Source organism: Rhea pennata, chromosome Z (assembly GCF_028389875.1).
Source record: "Rhea pennata isolate bPtePen1 chromosome Z, bPtePen1.pri, whole genome shotgun sequence".
Lineage (NCBI taxonomy): Eukaryota > Metazoa > Chordata > Aves > Rheiformes > Rheidae > Rhea > Rhea pennata.
Genome location: NC_084702.1, coordinates 11746776 through 11766580, shown reverse-complemented (window position 1 = coordinate 11766580; position 19805 = coordinate 11746776). Strand labels below are relative to the sequence as shown.

Here is a 19805-nt window from a genome sequence, read left to right as displayed (position 1 = left end):
GAATTAACTGTGTTAAGATACAAGTGTTACATGCTAAGGATTCAACAAAAATGTATCAATGCGTGGCACTTAATCAAGTCTACTTATAAAATTGTGAAGTTCAGAATATACCAGCATGCACAAGTGAAAACAAAATACAAGGTGAGGAGGTACCATTTTCTGTTCAGGCCAACTGATAAAAAGTTCTAGAAACAAAAATCTGACAATAAAATGATGGGTTTGCCAATTAGGAAAAAGTAAAAATTGCCTTAACTGTAACTAAGTTGTATTATTAATCAGTTGAAGCTCAAAGTTTCAAGTTGCTATTCTTACATTACTTGACAACATTTAGGAATTCAAGAAGACTAGGTGAGCTTTTAAGCCCTCAAAAGCAATTAGACCAAAAAGATGCTGTAAAGGTACTCCCATAAGCCCTTGATTAATAATCATTTAACACTTGCTGCATTTGTTCGCTAAAAAAAGCAAAAAAAAAAAAAAAAAAAAAAAAAAAATAAAAAAAGAGAGAGAGAGAGAGAGAGAGTCTTTATCCTTTCACATTGATTTCTACAATAACTCTTGACACTACCTCTCTCAAGGAATTTCTCCACTAGTCTTAAGCCATACTCCTACCTGTTTTTTTGCTCCTTCATCAGCAGTATTTAAATAACCCATTTATGTCTTTATTGGTTCTTTATTCATCCATTGTTTGTTTCTGTAGCAGTATGCTATAGACCACTAACAGGAAAGTGAAGTTTTATTGCTTTGACCAACATGCACTGTAAAACAATACCATTAGGAAAAGATACAGTACAATTGCTTGCAACAACTGAAATTAGGACCTGCTAGGAGGACATTCAAGTTGACATGGTACCTTTCTGAAACAGTGAGTGTAGTAAGGCTTCATTGTGCAATTTTAACCAAATACTGAATAGATTCTATATGTTTAAAACAACTTTGTCCACATTACACTAGCGGACGAAACGCTATAATCTAACCAGTTGCTTCTTCATCCACTACTGACCAGAAGCAATTGTTTTTGCATGTCAGACAGCCCACAGTTAAGCCTTAGATCCTATAAACATAACTGTCAATTTGGATGAACAAGAAAACTCTCAATCCTCTTTCAACTAGGATTTTAAGGCTTACTCCGTTCTACCATGTGGAAAAAATTGTCTTCTTGTATATAGCTATAAAACCTAAAAGCATTATTCAGTACTACTTAAGACTAAAAGAAAAGGTCTACATTTGAAGAATGTTTAGAAAGCCTTTATGCAAGCAACTTAAAATATGGCAGAAACTAGAAGATAACTGTCAAAAAAGGTTTCCCACAATATCTGAAGTTAAAATCAATAACCAATCAAGGATCAGTACAATTCAAGCAAGCTAACAGTTTCTCCAAAACGGAATTCCACCATCAAGTTCGATCTCACTTGACAATGAACAGACATCACCTACAACCAGAGGAAAATGGCCTAAAATCCACTAACAGCATATAGAATATTTCTTAACCACCAGAGCACATGACATTACAATAGAAAGTCAGTCTTGAAGAATAATTACTATAATACACTGATTGTCTTTCAAACATACCAAGACATATGATAAATTCAGGCTACTACATTCTTCCCTATTTCTTATAAAGGAAATTTCCAAAAATTCACTACAGTTATGTACAATGACAGGCACACTAAGAAAATCATACATTTATAGAATCATTGAGGCTTACACAGTAAATTACTTTATATGACAATGACTACAGCATCAAGTTCAGTAAAAATTCTTAGTATTTATTCCTTTAACGGTATTTAAACTCACTTCCCAGTGATGGATCTAGTACTTTATTAACCTATTAACTAGAATCCTATTATAAATAACTCTTTAATTATCTCCAGCTAGTAGATCTAGTAATCTCCCAAATGTTCACCTGAGGTCCTAAAAGTCAGTTTCAAACTTGCCATAATATTTTGAAAGTGAATTTATTACAAAGAAGCTGAAGTTTAAGTCATTTTCTCCTATCACTCAGCATATAACTCTTCAATTTCATGATCTATTCTTATTCTCCAAATCTAAAACCTTTTTTAAAGTATAAAATACATAGCACTTGTAAAGCAACAGAACTGATGTACAAAAGACGACAGAGGTTTAAGGACAAAGCCCTACAGCATGTGGTGGCACAGCAGTCTTGCCAAGAGCATTAAGGTAAACAATAGCACCTCCCTGAATAGCCAGCAACTGACATTATATCACTCTATGGCATCTGTTAAAGCAGCTGAGCACCTCAAATGTTAAGGAGTAGACTTCAACAAATTAAACAATTACATCATTTTTATTTGTTAAGAAGCAAGTTAAACTGTCCAAAATCACACAAGCCTTATGGCTGGATACAGATCTGAATTTCTAAAGCAGCCAGGTGCCTGTGTCACACTAACTTTGAGCGGATGAAATTTCCAGCAAAAGAGCATGTTTAGTTTCCATTAGCTTAGTCCTCTTCACTACTTAGACATACTGGAAATGTCAGAGTTTGAAAAGTTACTTAAAAGAAAATAAAAGTGACCCTGCTGCATGAGCATCCACAGCTTCCATGCTCTTATAACAAGTTATCATTCAAAAACTTATTTGATATTTTCGCTGTTTTAATAGAACTAGTATCAGTTTCAATTATAAAGCTACAGTATTTTATCTAAGTCATGGGCAGCAGCAAATCAGCAGCAGAAGTATTGTTAATCATATGATCAGTAACGATTTTACTACTGCATTCAGAACCTCTGAGTATGACTGAAATTCAGTTATGTTTAGTGATGTCACTGAGGAATATCCTTGCAGAGCACCCATGTGACAGCTGCAGCCATCTCATCTCTGCCAACCAACAATACGCAGATTCAAGTTCATATATGAGCTACTAGAGGTACACTTTCATGGAAGTTCACATCTCACATTCTAAAGCCAGATGACTATGAAGTGCCAGTAACAAACATTAAAGTAAAAAACAAGCATTTCTGATCAGTACCTTTCAAGCCATTAGCAGTACCAATTATTCAGACTATCCAGAAAAAGATTTCCAAGCACTAAAAAAAAAAAAAAAAAAAAAAAAACACAGTCTTCAAGGAGAAAGTAATCAAAATAGCTTTGGACTGCTAGCTACAAAGCCACAAGGTCAAGTCAGAGATTTTTGCAGAGACTTTATCATTTTTAAAAATGCCATGCACAGTGTCTTTACCAGGCTCATCTCTGCTTCTCAACGATTTCCCTGAAGAAGCAGACAGCAAATGAGAGAAGGAAGAAGTTATAGGACAGCAGCCACATGAAAAACAAAACCTAAAAAAAATTCTTCCATTAATTAGTTCCTTCCAGCACAGTTTTGCATGAAGGGGAAACAGAAGGGCCTATGTGTGCAGCATAATTGTTTATGACAGGAACACACCCTGTGAAAGAGCTCTGTGCCAGAACTGTACTTTATTAAGCTGCAGCAACTGTAAACATAACGCTAGCATCTCAAAAACCGAGGCATTGAGAACTTCTAAAAACTCAGAATTCAGCCACATGTTCTCTATGTTCTCTCTACAGAGTAATGCTCGGCAGAACTTGTAAAAGAGCCGCTTTCTAACACTGCTGCCCTTCTAGCAGGTACTTCACAATACAGTAAGCTACTTAAGCGTTGCACATCCTCCTCCTTATCCGCTGTCGCCTCTCCTTTCTAAGGCAGGCCGAACTCTTTGGGAACGCCGGCCTCTGCGGGGGAAGCGGCTCGTGCGGGCTCCGCAGGAGCTCCTCAGCAGCCCGCGGCGGGCAGTTACAGTCCCCCAATAAAGCCCGCCCGCGGAGGGAGGCTCCCACAGAGGAAAAGCCGCTCTCCCTTCTCGCTCCCGGCCGCCCATGCCGCCTCAGCGCTTCGCCTCCCGTCGCCAAGCCACCCCAGCCCGCCCTGCGGCGCCGGAGGCTGCGGCTGGCACTCACTTTCTGCTCGTCCATGGCGAAGCAGAGCGGGTGGGTTGAGGAGAACGCGGCGCCCCGCGCGCGCCCCGACCGTAAAGCAGCCAACCGCCACCAACCGCCACCAACCGCCGCCGCCGCCGCCCGCCCCACAGGCACAGCGGCCGCGCATGCGCGCTGGCACACCGCCCCCCCCGACACTCCGGCCGCTTGCGCATGCTCCTCACGCCCCTGCCATCCCCGACGCGCGCAGACACCGGTGTGCGCCCCGCGCGCCCCGCCCCGCCACCCAATAGGAAGGCGCCGCCACACTGCCCCCGCCCCCGCCCTGCGGGGCCGCAGCTTGTGGGCATGCGCAGCGGGAGCGGAAAGCTGCGGATGTAGGGCAGGGCGGGGCAGGGGAAATGCTCTCTAGAGCCACCGGTTCGAGTCCCGGCCCCGGATGGAGGGACCAAAGGCGCCACCGCGCGTTGGGGTGGGGACGTAGGGGGATGCGGCAGGGTCTGCATGTAGCCGGGGGGGCAGGCTTATTTCCTCCTGCGTCAGGAGCTTCAGAAAATCCTCAGCGGAGCTCTCAGCAGCTAAAATGGTTGTTCTTGAGGAAATTGAATGCTGAGAGGGGGTGGAGGTGGAGGTGTTTCACGGAGCGCTGAAAATCAGTATATTTCTGGACAGTCTGAGCCCTGTGACAGCCTCTTCCGTTCTGAATCTTAAAGCTTTTCACCTGCTCTTGTGCCATGCGTTGCCAGGAAAACCCTCATACCTTGCAAGCGATATGTTGCAAGAAGGAAGCAGCGTCCTCTACCCTTGATGTTATTTATATAACTAGTGATCCTATAAGGCAGCTTTGCTTTATCTCAGGTTTCAGTAATCCAATTTAATAAAAAAAAAAAAAAAAAAAAAAAAAATGAAGAAGCAGCAATCTCTGCCGTCCTCAGAAGAAGCAGTAAGTTCGTAATGATGATACTGCCATAAAACATCCACAGGGTTGAAGTGCAGCTCTACAGTTTTTTAGCAGCTGCCTGAAGCTTTGAGCTTTTCCCTGCTATCGAAAGCGTAGCACTGTTCACACTGATCACAGAGCAACAGAAGGCAGCTGCTGATGTGGAAATTCACCTCTGCAACTGCAAGTTTGCCATCTGATAGCACAGGTCTCCTTTTAAGGGTATTTGTGTGCTTGCAAGCACTGTTTAACACTGTTTTAAAATTCTCCGTGTCTGGGGCTGTGGTAGGACCTTGTCACACCATGGGGAGTCCAGTCTAGTTCCACTGCTTCAAGTTTGCTGATGCTACCAAGCTGGAGTGACTGACACACCTGAGGGCTGTGCTGTCATACAGAGAGACCGGGACAGGCTGGAGAGCTGGGCGGAGAGGAACCTCCTGAGGTTCAACAAGGGCAAGGGCAGAGTCCTGCACCTAGGGAGGAATAACCCCATGCACCAGTGCAGGCTGGGGGCTGACCTGCTGGAGAGCAGCTCTGCAGAGAAGGACCTGGGAGTGCTGGTGGATGACAAGTTGACCATGAGCCAGCAATGTGCCCTTGTGGCCAGGAAGGCCAATGTTCTCCTGGGGTGCATTGGGAAGAGTGTTGCCAGCAGGTCGAGGGAGGTGATCCTGCCCCTCTACTCAGCCCTGTGGAGGCCGCATCTCGTGTACTGCATCCAGTTCTGGGCTCCCCAGGACAAGAGAGACATGGAGCTACTGGACAGAGTCCAGCATAGGGCTATGAGGATGATCAGAGGGCTGGAGCACCTGCCCTATGAGGAACGGCTGCGAGAGCTGGGCCTCCTCTGCCTGGGGAAGAGAAGACTGAGGGGGGATCTTATCAGTGTGTACAAGTACCTGAGGGGAGGGTGTCAAGGGGATGGGGACAAACTCCTTTCAGTTGTGCCCAAAGATGGGACAACAGGCAACAGGCACCAACTGAAACACTGGCAGTTCCATCTGAATATGAGAACAAATTTCTTCACTATGAGAGTGACAGAGCACTAGACCAGGTTGCCCAGAGAGGTTGTGCAGTCTCCTTCTCTGGAGATACTCAAAAGCCATCAGGCCACAATCCTTGGAAATGTGCTCTAGGTGATCTGCTTGAGCAGGGAAGTTGGACTAGATGATCTCCAGAGGTCCCTTTCAACCTCAACCATTCTATGATTTTATGGTGGGGCTGATTCTCTGCTCTAAGCATGGTTTACATGAGATGACAGTGCATCCCTTGAGGCTTTCTGGGGCATGCCTCTGGTAAATATAAGACAGAAAAAAGCTAAGAGGAAATAATTGAAATAGGAGGGTGGCCATGACGTGCCTAGGATATAAAACTCGCAATTTTCTTGGATCCATCAGGAGGTCTCATGGACGTTACCTGCCTTAGGCTGGGCTGAGTTGCACTTGAACCTCTGTTACAAGTTCCAGGCATTTGATCTGATATTTCCGCTTTTTTATTTCAAGCAGCATCCACAACCTATGCTGGTAATTACCGTGACTGCATATGCAAAAATCATTCTTGTGATGATGAACTGGTCATCATACACATAGTTAGCCATTTTTGTCTCCCAAAGTAAAAATGTCACAGATATTTGTATGTTAATGTTTGCCCCGCTGTTTTACAGAAGCATCCTACTTGTTAGCAGCCCATGGGCCTGAAAAGTCTCTACAGAAATCCAAAGAAACAGCTTTCATTTTATAAACAGGATTTTTTAATCTCTAGGTTAGATGGTTCACACCATTCATTTCTCTTCCACTTATTGCCTCCTGCTCATTTTATAATTTTCACTAATGGAGCCTCAATTTAAAAGAAAAGAAGGGAAAAGCACATCTGATGTGGAAGACCATCTGATCATACCATGCTGCAGACTGATGAGAGGCAGGGGATCGCCCTCTGTGTGTCCCCCTCCTTAGTTATCTTATTACTATAGCAGCAGGCTGAATGACACTCTCGTTTGGAGCTCCCCAGTGGCTCTCCTGCAGCGAGTTGATGTCCCAGTGTGCCACAAACACGCTGCACTGCTAAGAAAATCATTTGGGTGGAAGCAGCCTGCGATGTGGGAGCCCAATCCTCTTTTCCTTCTCCATCTGTGCTTCCCAAACTGTATTCTGCCTTCTTATGTCTGCAAGCCCCCCCACAATACATATATATATAAAAAAGAAAGAAATTGTTGCTGGTACCAGGGCATACCTGTTTGCTACCTGCTGCCTGCTTGCTACCCACTGCAGAGTAGCAGGCTCTGCCTTGCATGCCCCTTGATTTTGCTAGTCCTGAATAAAAAAGCAAATAAACTTTCATTTCAGGAATCTCCTGTGATTATTTTGGGCTATTTGGAGGCACAAGATGGCCAACCTCCACAGCAGTATGCAACTGCTGGGGGACAGAGCTGGTGATAGCATCCAGGACAGCAGTAGGACTGAATGACAAGGAGGACTGATAAATACTTTAACCCAGCTGGGCATCTTTCCCTCCACAGACATCCTTCCTGTTTCATACTGAGCCAGCAGCAAGCTGTTTCAAAGTTGGATCATCTTAATGATGACATCCTTTTAGAACAGAACTATTCAGAAAGATGGCTTATGTTATAAGACAAAGAAACAGAATAGGCTAAACATTTTAATATCATTCCAGTTTCAAGAAACTAGTGTTTTTTCTAATTTACTGAGTTATTCCTCTGTAAAGAGGAGGTTGCAGAGTCTCCTTCTCTAGAGGTATTCAAAGCTGCCTGGATGTGATACTGTGCAATGTGCTTTAGGTGACCCTGCTTGAGTAGGGGTTTGGATTAGATGATCTCTTCCAACCTCAACCATTCTGTGATTCTGTGAAAGAGGAGAATCCTTAAAAACATGGTCAGGCCAGTATTACTTTATCGATCTGCCTGGTAAAGTAATACTGGCCTATCACAAGGTCTCAAAGAGGCATGTGAGCTATGCAAAGTCCATAGAAGCCAGAACAGATATGGATCTTCAGCTGCCTTTTGAAGCCCCAGCCATGGATAAAAACCATATTAAGTTAGTTGTCTTACAAACAGATGGTTCCTAGTCTAAAGTATGAGTAGAAACTCTACTAAGCTAAGGCTCTTAGCTTAATTTAGGCTAAAAAGAGATGTCAAGGGAAGAAGATTCAAAGGAAACAAGCAATGTTGAAAAGTGGGAGCAAGAAATGCTTCAACTCCATAAAACAAAAACAGAGCAGTTTGGGTAAGCAGAGAATAATCCAGATAGAGGCTGAATGTAATCTGCCTCCATGGGAGGTGGTGAATTAGAAACATCCATTTATCGTATTTGGAATAATGCAACTTCACAACAGAGCTTAGAAATCAAAGGAAGGACTTTGATCCAGAGCAACTTTCTTCTGGCGTTGAATCTACCGCTTACTTCCTTCAGTTTAATGTCTGAAATGTAGAGCAAGGTTTAGCCTGAATAGTCTGACCACTCTGTGTGCCCTGAAACTCCTGAAAATTACAATATGAAAAATATTTTCCTTCAGTTCCAAGCATAAGATTATGCTTTTTATTGTTGTTACTGTTTCTTTTGAGCAATTGCCGGACTGCAGCATTTCAATTCATTTGCAGTGTCCGGCACATCTGTATGTGTGTGAGGAGAAGGTGGCAGGTTGTTGCATCTCCAGATGGAAGAAAGGCTGCAAGAAAGGTGAAACTACTGCTAAAGTGGGGCTTGTTGGGCCCACTTGTCATGGGCCTCCCTGGGGCCTCCCTGGGGGTTGGTGCAAAGAGCTCAAGTGGTTGTGACAGTGTGCTCCTCTGACACTAAATTTATCACACTCTGGTGAACCCCAAAGCCTTAAGAGCTCTTCCAGTGATTATGCTAAACATAACTGCTGCAGTGTTTTTATCATGATTCTTCTGGAAATAAGACTGGTGAGATTCCCTCACTAACAACTTATATTACTTGAAACAAAAGTAAATGCTAGCTGCAGTTAATGAGCTGAGCTGAGTGTTTTTGATTAAAATGCCCTCCAGTACCTCAGCAGTAGTAGAGGTCCACCTCTCTTCTTGCACTTCGATTCATATGTGGACAGAGGAAAAACAGGCTTTCCTGCTCTTCTTTTTCAGCTTTGAATCAGCTGGTCACTGAAGCGGGTGAAACACAAAAAGGTTTTATGCACAAATGGCTGTGGCTGTCAAAACTGCTTTATTGTTTCACTGGGCTCTGTAGGAATAAAATTAAAATGTACACACAAACAGTGCTTTGGGTGAAGAACTGTTTGCTTGATGCATATCTTAGGACAATAGTTATGTGGTTTTTGATAAATTTTCTTAATAGTCTTTCTGTTAACAAGTAAGGAGAATAGAATGTGTTTTCATACTAGATCAACTGATTTTGCTCCTCTGGAACATATATTAAAATCTACTGCATTGCTATTTTTGTGCACAGTGAAGTGTTCATTGGTTTGGAAACGAGAATTGAAAACAAAGGAAAACCAAGTCATGGCTTGCTCCCTACTTAGTGATGGCCTTATGCCTGTGTAAAGATGGTGTCAAATGATGTTTCAAACTTTTTTTGCACTGTTTTCCTCATTTAAAGCCCTATAAGTCAGTGGTGAGTCTGTCTTCAAGGGCACTGAATTACGAGGAGGGAAGAAAAGAAACCTGGTATGACTGCTGGCATAAGCTGGTATACCCTGATAAAAACCACCACAGCCACTTGGCACCAATAAATCAATAACTTTGCAGCAGGATAAAATCTTTTTTGTTCCAGCTGTCACTGGACATGTTCACTGTCATGGAAGACCTTGGAGCCTGAACCTATTAAGGACACGTCCCACACTGGCAACCATGTCTGTGCGAGTTCCCTCTGCCTTGCCACATGCAACATGGAGTGCAATTCCTGGATGTTTCTGCAGAGGGAAAAGAAGAAAAAGAAGAAATGTGGCCCTGAACCTCTCCTTGATCCACCATAGCATCTGGATTTGGATCTTTTACTTCCCACCTATGCGGAAACATGGATCCTCTGAGCAAAGCTGGCAGCTGCCATCCTGAGAAGACCATGAATGCACAGTACAGGCGCTGTCCCCAGTCAATATTGACATAATACGGACTTAGAAAACTGAATACTAGCAGCATTCAGTTACTTTTTACCACTTATGCAGCATGCATTCTTACAAAGGTTATATTGCACAAATTCTTACAAAGTCTGTTATCTGCACATTCCCTAAAACCTGTTTTGAAACGCCTCTACAGACAGAACAAAATCATACTGAAGCTAATCTGTTAGCCAGCTTTTGTTCTTCTCTGAAGTAACCTTCCAGTTTGAAGTTGTAAAGAAAAGAGGTGCAGAATTTAAGACTCTCGTAACCCCGTGTTTCATACTGCTCCATTTTTCTGCCATGCATGACCCTCCCATGGCTGCCATCCTGTCACACTCCCATATTTTAAGCCAACTCCTGATTGTCAGATCATCTTCCCTAGGAGCAGGCTCTTACACACATACACACACACACACAGTTCCCAGCTCATGCCATGGTGTCAAAAGTATCACAGAAGCCTTCACAGCCTTGACCTGGGTCAAGGTTTTGTCCAGGTCATACTGCTATAATAAAAATGTAAGTGGCTTCAGAGGAAACTGCGTGGAGACAGGTCATGCAGAAATGACTGCAGAAAAATGGGGTTCACGGTAGCTAGGGCTGGAAGAAAATATCTCTCCTTTATTCCAGGAAAGTGGCTTACGTCAGAGGGAGGGCAGTGCTAAGAGCATTACTGGACATCCACTGCCTCAGTGGAAATAGGGGTCTGGAGACTGAAGGTGCGCACCAAGGTCCTACTTCAAAGCTTTGAGGTGAATGTGGAGATGCAAATTATATTTATATAAATGCACATGGGCAGGGTTATTGCCAGAGAGCTATCACCTCAATCATGTGATGGCTGGTGGTGCAGTTCACTGCCAACATTCCCTAAAAAGAAAAACATTTGAGATTTAAGAAAGAGCAGCAAAACAAAGCAGTTCAGCCCAGGAAAACCTTGCATTTTATTAACAAAGTCCCATAGCAGGCCATTGCCCCACACCAAGAAGCTCTCCAGTAATACAGTGATACCTCAGCACAGCATTAAGCTTGCTTCATCTCTGGGACCCAAAGTGGCCCTTTTTGGGCAAAGAGCAACTTTCTCTGTAACATCAGAAGGGACGTCCTCCATTTTAAGAGGAACGTGTGTGGTGGCAGCCACACTTTCTGAGCAGTTCCACACTGCCTAAAAAGACACTAGAAGGAGCTAGTCTGAAGCCTAGATTTCATTTTAAATAGCTTGGAATTGCATTTACTTCTACTGAGTCATTGCTTCAAAATGTATGGCTCCTGCTGTAGAAGCAGAGACCACTTAATTCCTGCCCTGCTGTGAATTTTGTTCTCCTTCTATTCAGCCCTTCTGCCAAGCATAGTAAGTTTCAAAATGATCTAGTTGAGTTTGGTCTTCAATATAGACTAACTACTGTGCGTTTCCTTGCCTTTTTTTAGTATAGAGGAAATCTTTGAAATATAGGGTATACCTATATAGCTGGAATATATTTATACCCACCACTGAAATATAGCAGAGCCAGGTGAGTTCATGCAAGCTGCTGAAAAAAACAAATAACCCGTTACATGAAAACAAAGTTAAGGATATTGATCAATAGTCATTGATCAAGAAGATGAAGGCCAAGTTCTTCAAATCAGACCGGTTGGTCAGTCTCTGATGTTGGTCCTCTTACACCAAACTACCCATTGCAATCAGCTTCAACCCATGTCTAAAAGCAGTGAATAAGTGAATTTTCTGAGCTAACACATACAAAGGCTTGGCTCAGAGTCACTCAGTCCAGAAGGCACTTCACATTTTAAAGCAATGTTTTGAAAAGCCCTACAGTGAGGAGAAGAAAGAAGAAAGGCAATGTGAGGAGATAAACTAGAGAGGAACAGAGAGACCAGAAGGACGAAGAGCAAAGAAAGGAACCTTTTTCACATGGTGGAAAAGGGTCTGTGGCTGTCTTTTTCAGTAGACAGTGAGGAAGCAGGAGGTAAGAAAAGATGATCAACTATGAGTTTTAACCTCCAGGGAAAGATGTGCTTGCATACTCTGGTGGAGAGATTGGCCTGCAAGTCGCAGTTTGGAAGACAGGGAACATAATTAATAAGGTTTTAAGGCTGACTGCACTTTTCTGGGCAATACAGTTGGGTGCACTCCTTTGACCACTACAAGTGAAGGCATACTACTTTCCAAACTTGCCATCTGGGTGCCTTTCTTCTTCATAAAAGGCTCTGAGTGCAAATCACAGCTTCTTACTCCAGTGGCAAATTGCTGCTAGTGCCAAGAGACACTGCCACTACCCTGGCAGTCCTCAGGTGGTGGTGCGTGCGATGGAGGGCTGAGCTGTGCACTCAGGAGGAGCCCCAGGCTTTCCAAAGCCATTTCATAGCGAGGATTAGCCACTGTCCTCTTAAAGGGCTCAGGACCTCCTAATCCTGTTTTTGTGCTGCACACTGGCTTGCCCTCGTCACCTACTGAGGCTCAACACTCACTTGCTGTATGTGCACCCTGGACACGGCTGTCTGCTGCAAAGAGCTTTCCAAACATAAAAGCTTTGCTTGTCTGAACCTGCAACCTCCCACTGGGAAAGTCAGCTGTGCTGCAGCAACCTGCAGGTCCATGCAAATGCCCAGCTGATGGCACTGTGTCTTTGTGAGTCTGCCTCCTGGGAGGAGAGCAGTGGGTTATCTGTTTGTCATCGCTGTTCAGCAGGAATACTGCAGCTCCAAAACGTGGTGTGTGGCCTGCCTGTTGTTTTTAGCATGACCAGAAGAGATAGCTTCACTAAACTGTGTCAGCTGAAGGCTTTGCACAGGAGGATGCTCTGGCACAGGTGGAGACCGCAGTCGGGGCATGGTTTGAGTTATCAGTCATGTCCTGGAAGGCATCCCTAGCCCTTTGGCTGGGGACTGTGGACAGCCTGAAAGCCCAAAGGGACACTGCTGTATCCACCATCTAGTCCATAACTTATTCTGCCAGGACTTGCAGCCACTCTCTACTCAAGCAACTGCTGTGGGGAAAGAAGTGGGACTGACACACTAGGCACCCACTGTCTTCTCCTTTAGACAACAGGATTAAGGAGGCAGGAAAAGGCAAGCTTGAGAGATGCCAGTGCACATACCAGTCCAGCTGTCAGGACTTCATCCTTTTGTTGATTTTAATTCGGGCCTCTGTGCAGATTCGTGGAGCTCCACTGATTTATCCTGACCTGAATAAGCTCTTACTTGACAAGTGCTTCTCTAGCAGGATACAACAGTTGCCAGAGACCTGCAGCAGAAAAGAAGCGGTTGTGGTCCTTGAGAACATGTGTGTGTGTTGGGTACTCGTTTGTCCAGGGAAACAGCTGCTTGCTGCTGATGCAGTTTGGATGTGCCTGACATGCAGAGCTCACCATTCGCTGCCCAACTGGCTATGAGCATAGCTCACTGATCACTGACAGGCATTTGTCATAGTGGCATCTACCCAGTCTTGCTGAGGGCATTTCCCTGTGTAAAGTGGCTGCGATTTTGCTCAGGCCAGCTGAGTTTACCAAAGCTGCTGTGGATGTTTGGAGAACTTTATAAAAGGTTTGAGGAGCGAAAACAGGATAGAGAGAGTGATGAGGGCTGGAAACTTGTGAGGATTTTCAATGGCTTTAATGCAGCTTATCTGTGGGTTTTTGCCTCATCCTCACAAGGACCACCAGACCTGAGTATCAGCTTTTGGCAGCCCTCCCTCTCTGCTCTTGCAAGGACTTCTTGCTGCACACTCCCGCTCCAGGTTCCTGAGGTATCCTGCTCCATCCCTGCTCTTGCAGGTACTGCTCTGGCCCTGGATCCATGGGTCCATACACCTGGGGTCCTGCCACCCTTGACCGTGGTCCTCCAGAGGATACGTTGGTGACAATGAACATGCACACTCTGGGCACTCTGCAAGTGACACTATGCTCTGCTGATGTCATTAACTAAAAGGAGGTTTAAATACAAAATGCCAGCTATTGAGGACACAAGTCACATTTGGGTGCACTTGCATTTCATTCTAAAGGTGCAGGGATATCCTGCGGAAATCAATGTGAATCTCTTTGCATAAGCTGAACTGGAGCAAGTTTGAAGTACACAACTTTCTACTGTCTTCTCTAAGAGACTATTTAAAATAAATTATTGTATTCAAGTTATAACTGCACCCAAGTCTGAACACACACTAGAAACAAATCTTTGAGGTTGTTAGATCTGACTCTAGGCTCAGTTGCTGAATGAAATGTAAACAGATTGCTGCCTGTGTTTACGCTTTTATTACCATGCGTATACTGCTGTGGCAGCTGTGGACCCTGCATCTAGCACTTTCATTTAAATGCTACTTGAAAAATGAAGTTGAAAATCACCATGCATGTGTGAGACCTTGGGGTTCTTGTTCAAATCATTTTATGATTTGATTTTCATCATGATCTGATTTTATGATGAGGATTTTAGAAGTGCTTAAAAGTGCATTTCTCTTCTCCACTCCACTTGGAGCACATTTGAGCGAGGGCAGAGCCAAGTGCTTTTGAAAATCCACTGGTAATACTTTGTATTGCAGTGAGAGCCATGTGTTCTCAAGAGCATGCAGGGAAGTACCAACATTTGTAGCTGTCTTCTCTGTTACCAGCAAGGAGATTATAGCTTAATACAGCATCAGAACTGCATGGTCATCAACTGAGCTTGTAAAAGGCAGGGCACTGATTTGAAGCTGTCTTCCACCTGCCTACCTTCACTTAAGTTATTGGGGCAAGGCAGAGCTGCAGAGTGGAGACAGCTTTCATTCCCCTCCCCCCACCCCCCCCGGGGACTTTTAAATTCCAGAGCAGACAAATTTGATAAGCATACTAGCAAAAGAGATAGAGGAAGAGGGAAAAGAGAAGAGGAGCATTGCTCCAGAAAGCAGGAGCAGAAGGAAATATAGTGAATGGCCATGGCAGGATGTGATCCTGGGGGCTGGGCTAGGTGTTGGGGAGGACATGGTTGGATGCAGAGACATGGGATCAAAACAAATCTTCAAGGCTAAGGCCAATGATTCAGTGTGGGAAAAGCACAGGAGACAGTGAAGAGTCAGAGTGATAATCAGGAGACACATCTAGGGCAATGCTCAGGCTAGCGTGCAGAGGAAAAGTGGGGTAGAAGGCAGCCAGAGAGAAGGAGAGAGTGCCTGAGAATATGGACTTCCAAAGTATAGGATGAGTTTTACCTATGGCATGAAGAGCATGTGTCTGCATAAAAAAAAAAAAAAAAAAAAAAAAAAAAAAAAAAAAAAAAGAAGAAGAAAGAAAGAAAAGAAAAGAAAACCAGGTGAGAAAAGGTGATTCTGGGGATATGAGCATCAGTGGCAAGGATTTTAAAAGGTCTGAAAGTTACACTTTTGCATCTCTATGGAGGCTGTTGCATGTGTTCTGTGTGTCCCCATAGGAGAATGGGTTGCTCTGACCCCTTAATTTCCCACATCTTGCAGGAAAGTGTGACAGAACAACAAAACAAGGCTACCAGCAGGAGAAACCGTGATTCGGTTGGACCTGGTGAGCTATAGCTCTCCTTAAGCACAAGGAGCTGGGGAGCATGGAATGGATTTTCTGACCCTGTCCTGTATTTACTGTAACAGATACATAAAGGGAACAGATAACCTTTGCCCTGAAAGCTAATTTCCTGGTGCCTCTTGGAGCACAATAACTTCTGGTGTAATACCAGCCACGCTGTGATAAGCCAGCTAGAGGACAGGAACAGGGAGAGGTCAAGTACTTGCAAGGCCAGTGCAGGGACCCCTGTGCACCATCTCCTGATTTTGGGCTAAACCAGTCAATAGACAGACTTCTTATCTGCTCATGCTCCTCACAGTGCTCATAGGCTGGCATGGAAATCACACCAGGTATCTGGACCGCAGGCTGCAGGGGAACAAATATTGACAGAAGTCAGACCCCATCAGAGTAGGACAGAGTGGGACCTGTTAACAGCACTCAGGAGGTCATTGAGTTGGCAGCTTTTCTTTTGCAAAGACAGCAGCAAACTCCATGTCAATCCTGGCATCCAGCTGGTTCTGCAACGAGCCTACCCTTAATGGGCTAGAGCAGGCTATGATGGAGAGGGCACGGAGGTAAGAGTGACAGGAAGTCTGAAGCCCTTCTGCCCAGCTGAGGCACAGCAGCTCCTCTCAGCAACAGGGCTTTCCCGAACATGCGCAGGAGCTGGTCCAGGAGGTGTGCAACAAGGGCAGTGACTTCACTGCACCAACATGACTTTGGTGATGAAAGATTTCGTGCTGTGGCTCATAGAAGAAAGTCTGTCCTTTGACTTTTTTTTTTTCTGGCCTCAAATGGGTACAAAATGGAGAACTTTGTTTTTCAAAAAACCTAGAGGAGAAAAAAATATCTTACACATTTCCTTGTGGGGAAATTGGACCAGTTCTGGAACCAGTCCATGGTTGTGGCAGCAGCAGAAGACCCACTGCCAGCAGCTGCCAAGTGAGGCAGCACCGTGCATCTGTACATGATGCACAAGCAGCTGTGCATTACCCAGACATGAGATCAGATGCACTCAACACTTCCCCAAGGCTGCCTGGAGGTTGTGAGCTCCCTGGAGAGCTGTGCAGCTCCATACTCAGTAAAGCCACCTTCATTCCTGCAGGCAGGGCAGGGGGTATTGACTAGGTGGGTGAGAACTGCGATGCAGGTGCTAGTACCTCAGCCCCACATTAAGACATCAGACCAAGGTTCACTCCCAGCTGCATCTGGGCCAGGAGGGCATTTCTGGAAGCACCAGTTCACCTCTCATGCTAGCCAGGGATGAACTACATGGTCCCATCTCTCCTATCAAGCTAATATACAGCTTTTGGTGTGAAGGCACCATCGAGAAGCTGTGACTCTCAGCAGGGTGGAGGTGGGATCCGTCCCCACCGTACACAAGGTGGGTAGCTGGGAGGAGGTCCCTAGGCAGTACCAGCCCCCTGCCGAGAACCATGAGATGGAGTGAGCAGTGAGCAGTCTAAAGCTAGTGCTCATGAGTGCACCTGGCTGTTGCAGGAGGTCCTGGCTGTGCTTGGAGGAAAGGTACCTAAGTGAAAAAGTGTGCTCATTGGCATGGGTCTAAGTACAACATTCTGCACAGCAGTTCCTCCTGATGATAGTCCCTGAGGAAAATCACTTGCTGGCTTTGAAACATTGCTTTATTGAACATACAGTGAGTTTTTAGGGAACATGGATTTCCTGTGATGCTATTTTGGTGTCAAATTTACTATATCTGCAGCCTTTTTAAAATGGGGTTATGATGAAGTACCATTCTCACTAGCTAATTGCCCTTTCTTGTCAATGGCTATTTATTTCATAGCCAAATTACAAGAGCTGGCTGATGAGCTCTGCAGTCAGAATGCTTTTAATTCTCCTAGGATTTGAGTATTATTGTGACTGCAAAGGAAAGAAAGCAGATGAAGCTATTATTGTTAAAATTCATAATACTGCTTATGCTTTGTATTGAGCTGAGCCTTCAGGCTGCACAAGTCAGTAGGGCTCATCTGGAAAGGATAAGACAAAAAGTAGTTTTCTGGGTTTATTTTAATAGAGAAATCTGACTCAGGAGCAGGTGATGCTTTTTTCCTAATGAACAGCCTACTTCAGTATGAAGCACTTCTCATTTATAATAGATAATCCAAACAAAGACCATGCAGAAATCTGCATATACTGTTCAGTACTGCTCCTCTGCTGTGTTACTACTACCACAGCAAGGTGGTGTGCGACCTGGCCTGCAAAAATGCAGCATTTCTCCCCAGTCCTCCTGACAGTTTTCCTTCCAGGACAGGCAGCAATGACAGCTTTGCCCCTCCCACAAAAATAAGACGTTAAGGGAACTTCTCTCCTGAAGCTCCTTCTGCTGCAAATCCATAATCCTCAGACTTCAGGGGCTCATCTTTCTACCCCTGCATTCCTGCAGTTTTCCAGTCACCTCTATGAAAATGCTTAATTCAAGACAAAGATGACCTAATTCCTTTTAATTGCCAGCAGCAGTTTTGCTCTTCCAGGGTAGCAGTAACTGCTAGTGGTAAGAACAAATACTCATCCTGAAAGAAACACATTGCTGCCATCACTCCGATTAGCAGGGCGTAAATAATGATCTGGGATTCCCTCTGGGCTTTCATGCAGCCCACTTCCAAGGAGGCTTTTTGAATTCTGGCCGCATTAGCATCTCATTTTACTTCTTATTGCTATTTCCATATCCTGTACTTACTGCCTTCATAGTATCATGGCTGAGGCCCTCTGGCCCCTGGGGAAAGCTTGTAGTCTTTCACCACACTTTGTGGTTCGCTTGCTTTGAACAACAGCTGCTTAGCCCACAGGGCTTGAAAACTCAATGAGTTCTTTTTACTTGTTTTGCACTGTTCCTAAAATAAATCCACCTAACGATTATGGGAAGGTTGGGGGACCCTGGCTGATTAACACAATGCTATGAACATAAACATCAGGTTTGTGAATAGTTCTCTTCCATGCTCCATGCAGCTTTTGCCTCATTATTATTTCTGTCTGAAGTTAAGTATTTTTTTCAAGCTGTGCATCTTCAAGGAAATCCAGACCTATACTCTCACGTGTTGGATTTATCTCTTTTTGAGCAAAAGATATTTTGACAAATCTCTTAAGTTTTTTCTTCACCACAGGGAGTATAAAACTCAGATTTGTTCTTCTGGCACAGCAGTTCTCCACAGTCCTCCTACCAGGCTGTGTAAAACATATGCAGCAAATTCATGCCTTGAAGTCCCTTTACTTGCTTTAGCAACATTCTCACTCCAGGTAACAGGAGAAGCAAGAAACTCCAAAGTGAAATCAAGTTTGGCTACTGTCATTAGGGTTTGTGCTATTTTTAGATGTTTAGAAGGGACACAGCATTGAAGTTACACAAGTGAATTTTTCCTCTTGAAGAAAGTAGGCTTTTTTTTCAGTGCAGCTCCTGGCCTAGGGGTTGGGGTATTGCATGGCCATACTGGTAAGAGAACTCTCAGGAGCAGCAAGGAAGATAAGACTTGTTTGTGAGACAGGCTTGGAAACCAGGAGCAAAGAAATACTGTGGTGTTTGCTCCAAGAGCTCTGGGGAACATGAGAGCATGAGCGCAGAACGCGCTATGGAAATCATCTGTAACAGGCTTCAGTGAGGAGCAATAGCTAGGCCCAAAGCTGCAATGGCCAGAAGCTGTGAACAGCTGTGGTTTCTGGTTTATACAGAACTACTGCTGATAGCAGCTATTCACAGCATGCAATGGCACCGCACAGGAAAGCAGCCTGCTTCTGCTGAAGGCAGCAGACTGGGAGTGCTTAGGGCTAACCTGTGTATCCTGAGAGCCCCAAACTCCTACTGATTTCTCCTCCTGATGGAGGTAGTCCTGGAGAGCTAACCCTACAGACCAAACAGTGGCAATGATCTGAATGTCTGGGCTTGAACCTCACTGTGCAATAGTGCACACTGATTTTGATCATAGATCTTCCTTTCTTGGAATAAATGAGAGATCTTGCTCTGTCCTTCATGTAGCTTGAACATCAGACTCAGGATAAGCTCTGTACTTGGCTGTGATAAGGAGGAGAACCTGGTGGGTGAGGAGAAGCGCTCTTTTTCCACACAGTCTTCCATATCACATGGTCAGGTACCAGCAGGAAGAAAAATAGGACTTTGTTGGGCAAAACAGAGCTGTCTTCTATGCCAAAAAATGGCAGGGCTTATGGTTTATCTAGTATTGGAACAGCCAGGCACTATTGTTACATGCGAGGGAGAACCACAAACAGCTTCACGTACAGGGAAACTTACAGGGAACATTTCAGCTGCAGATCTCTGCTACGGTGCAGCTTCACTCTGTGCCACCAACAACTAGTCTCAGGACTCTGAGTCTCATTTTTGATCCCCCAAATTCCCTTTTCAGAAG

At 44.5% G+C, this 19805-nt stretch overlaps 1 protein-coding gene across 2 annotated transcripts in view; it reads right to left on the bottom strand.

Moving 5' to 3' along the window:
• The window catches only part of FSD1L (fibronectin type III and SPRY domain containing 1 like), a 35244-nt gene extending 31227 nt beyond the window's left edge, over positions 1–4017 (bottom strand). For both annotated transcript variants that reach the window (XM_062600198.1, XM_062600197.1), the window contains exon 1: positions 3934–4017. In XM_062600198.1, coding sequence (XP_062456182.1) covers positions 3934–3948 — 15 coding nt within the window. In that variant the 5' untranslated portion in view covers positions 3949–4017. The remainder of the gene's footprint in view (positions 1–3933) is intronic.
• Between the last annotated feature and the right edge of the window lie 15788 nt (positions 4018–19805).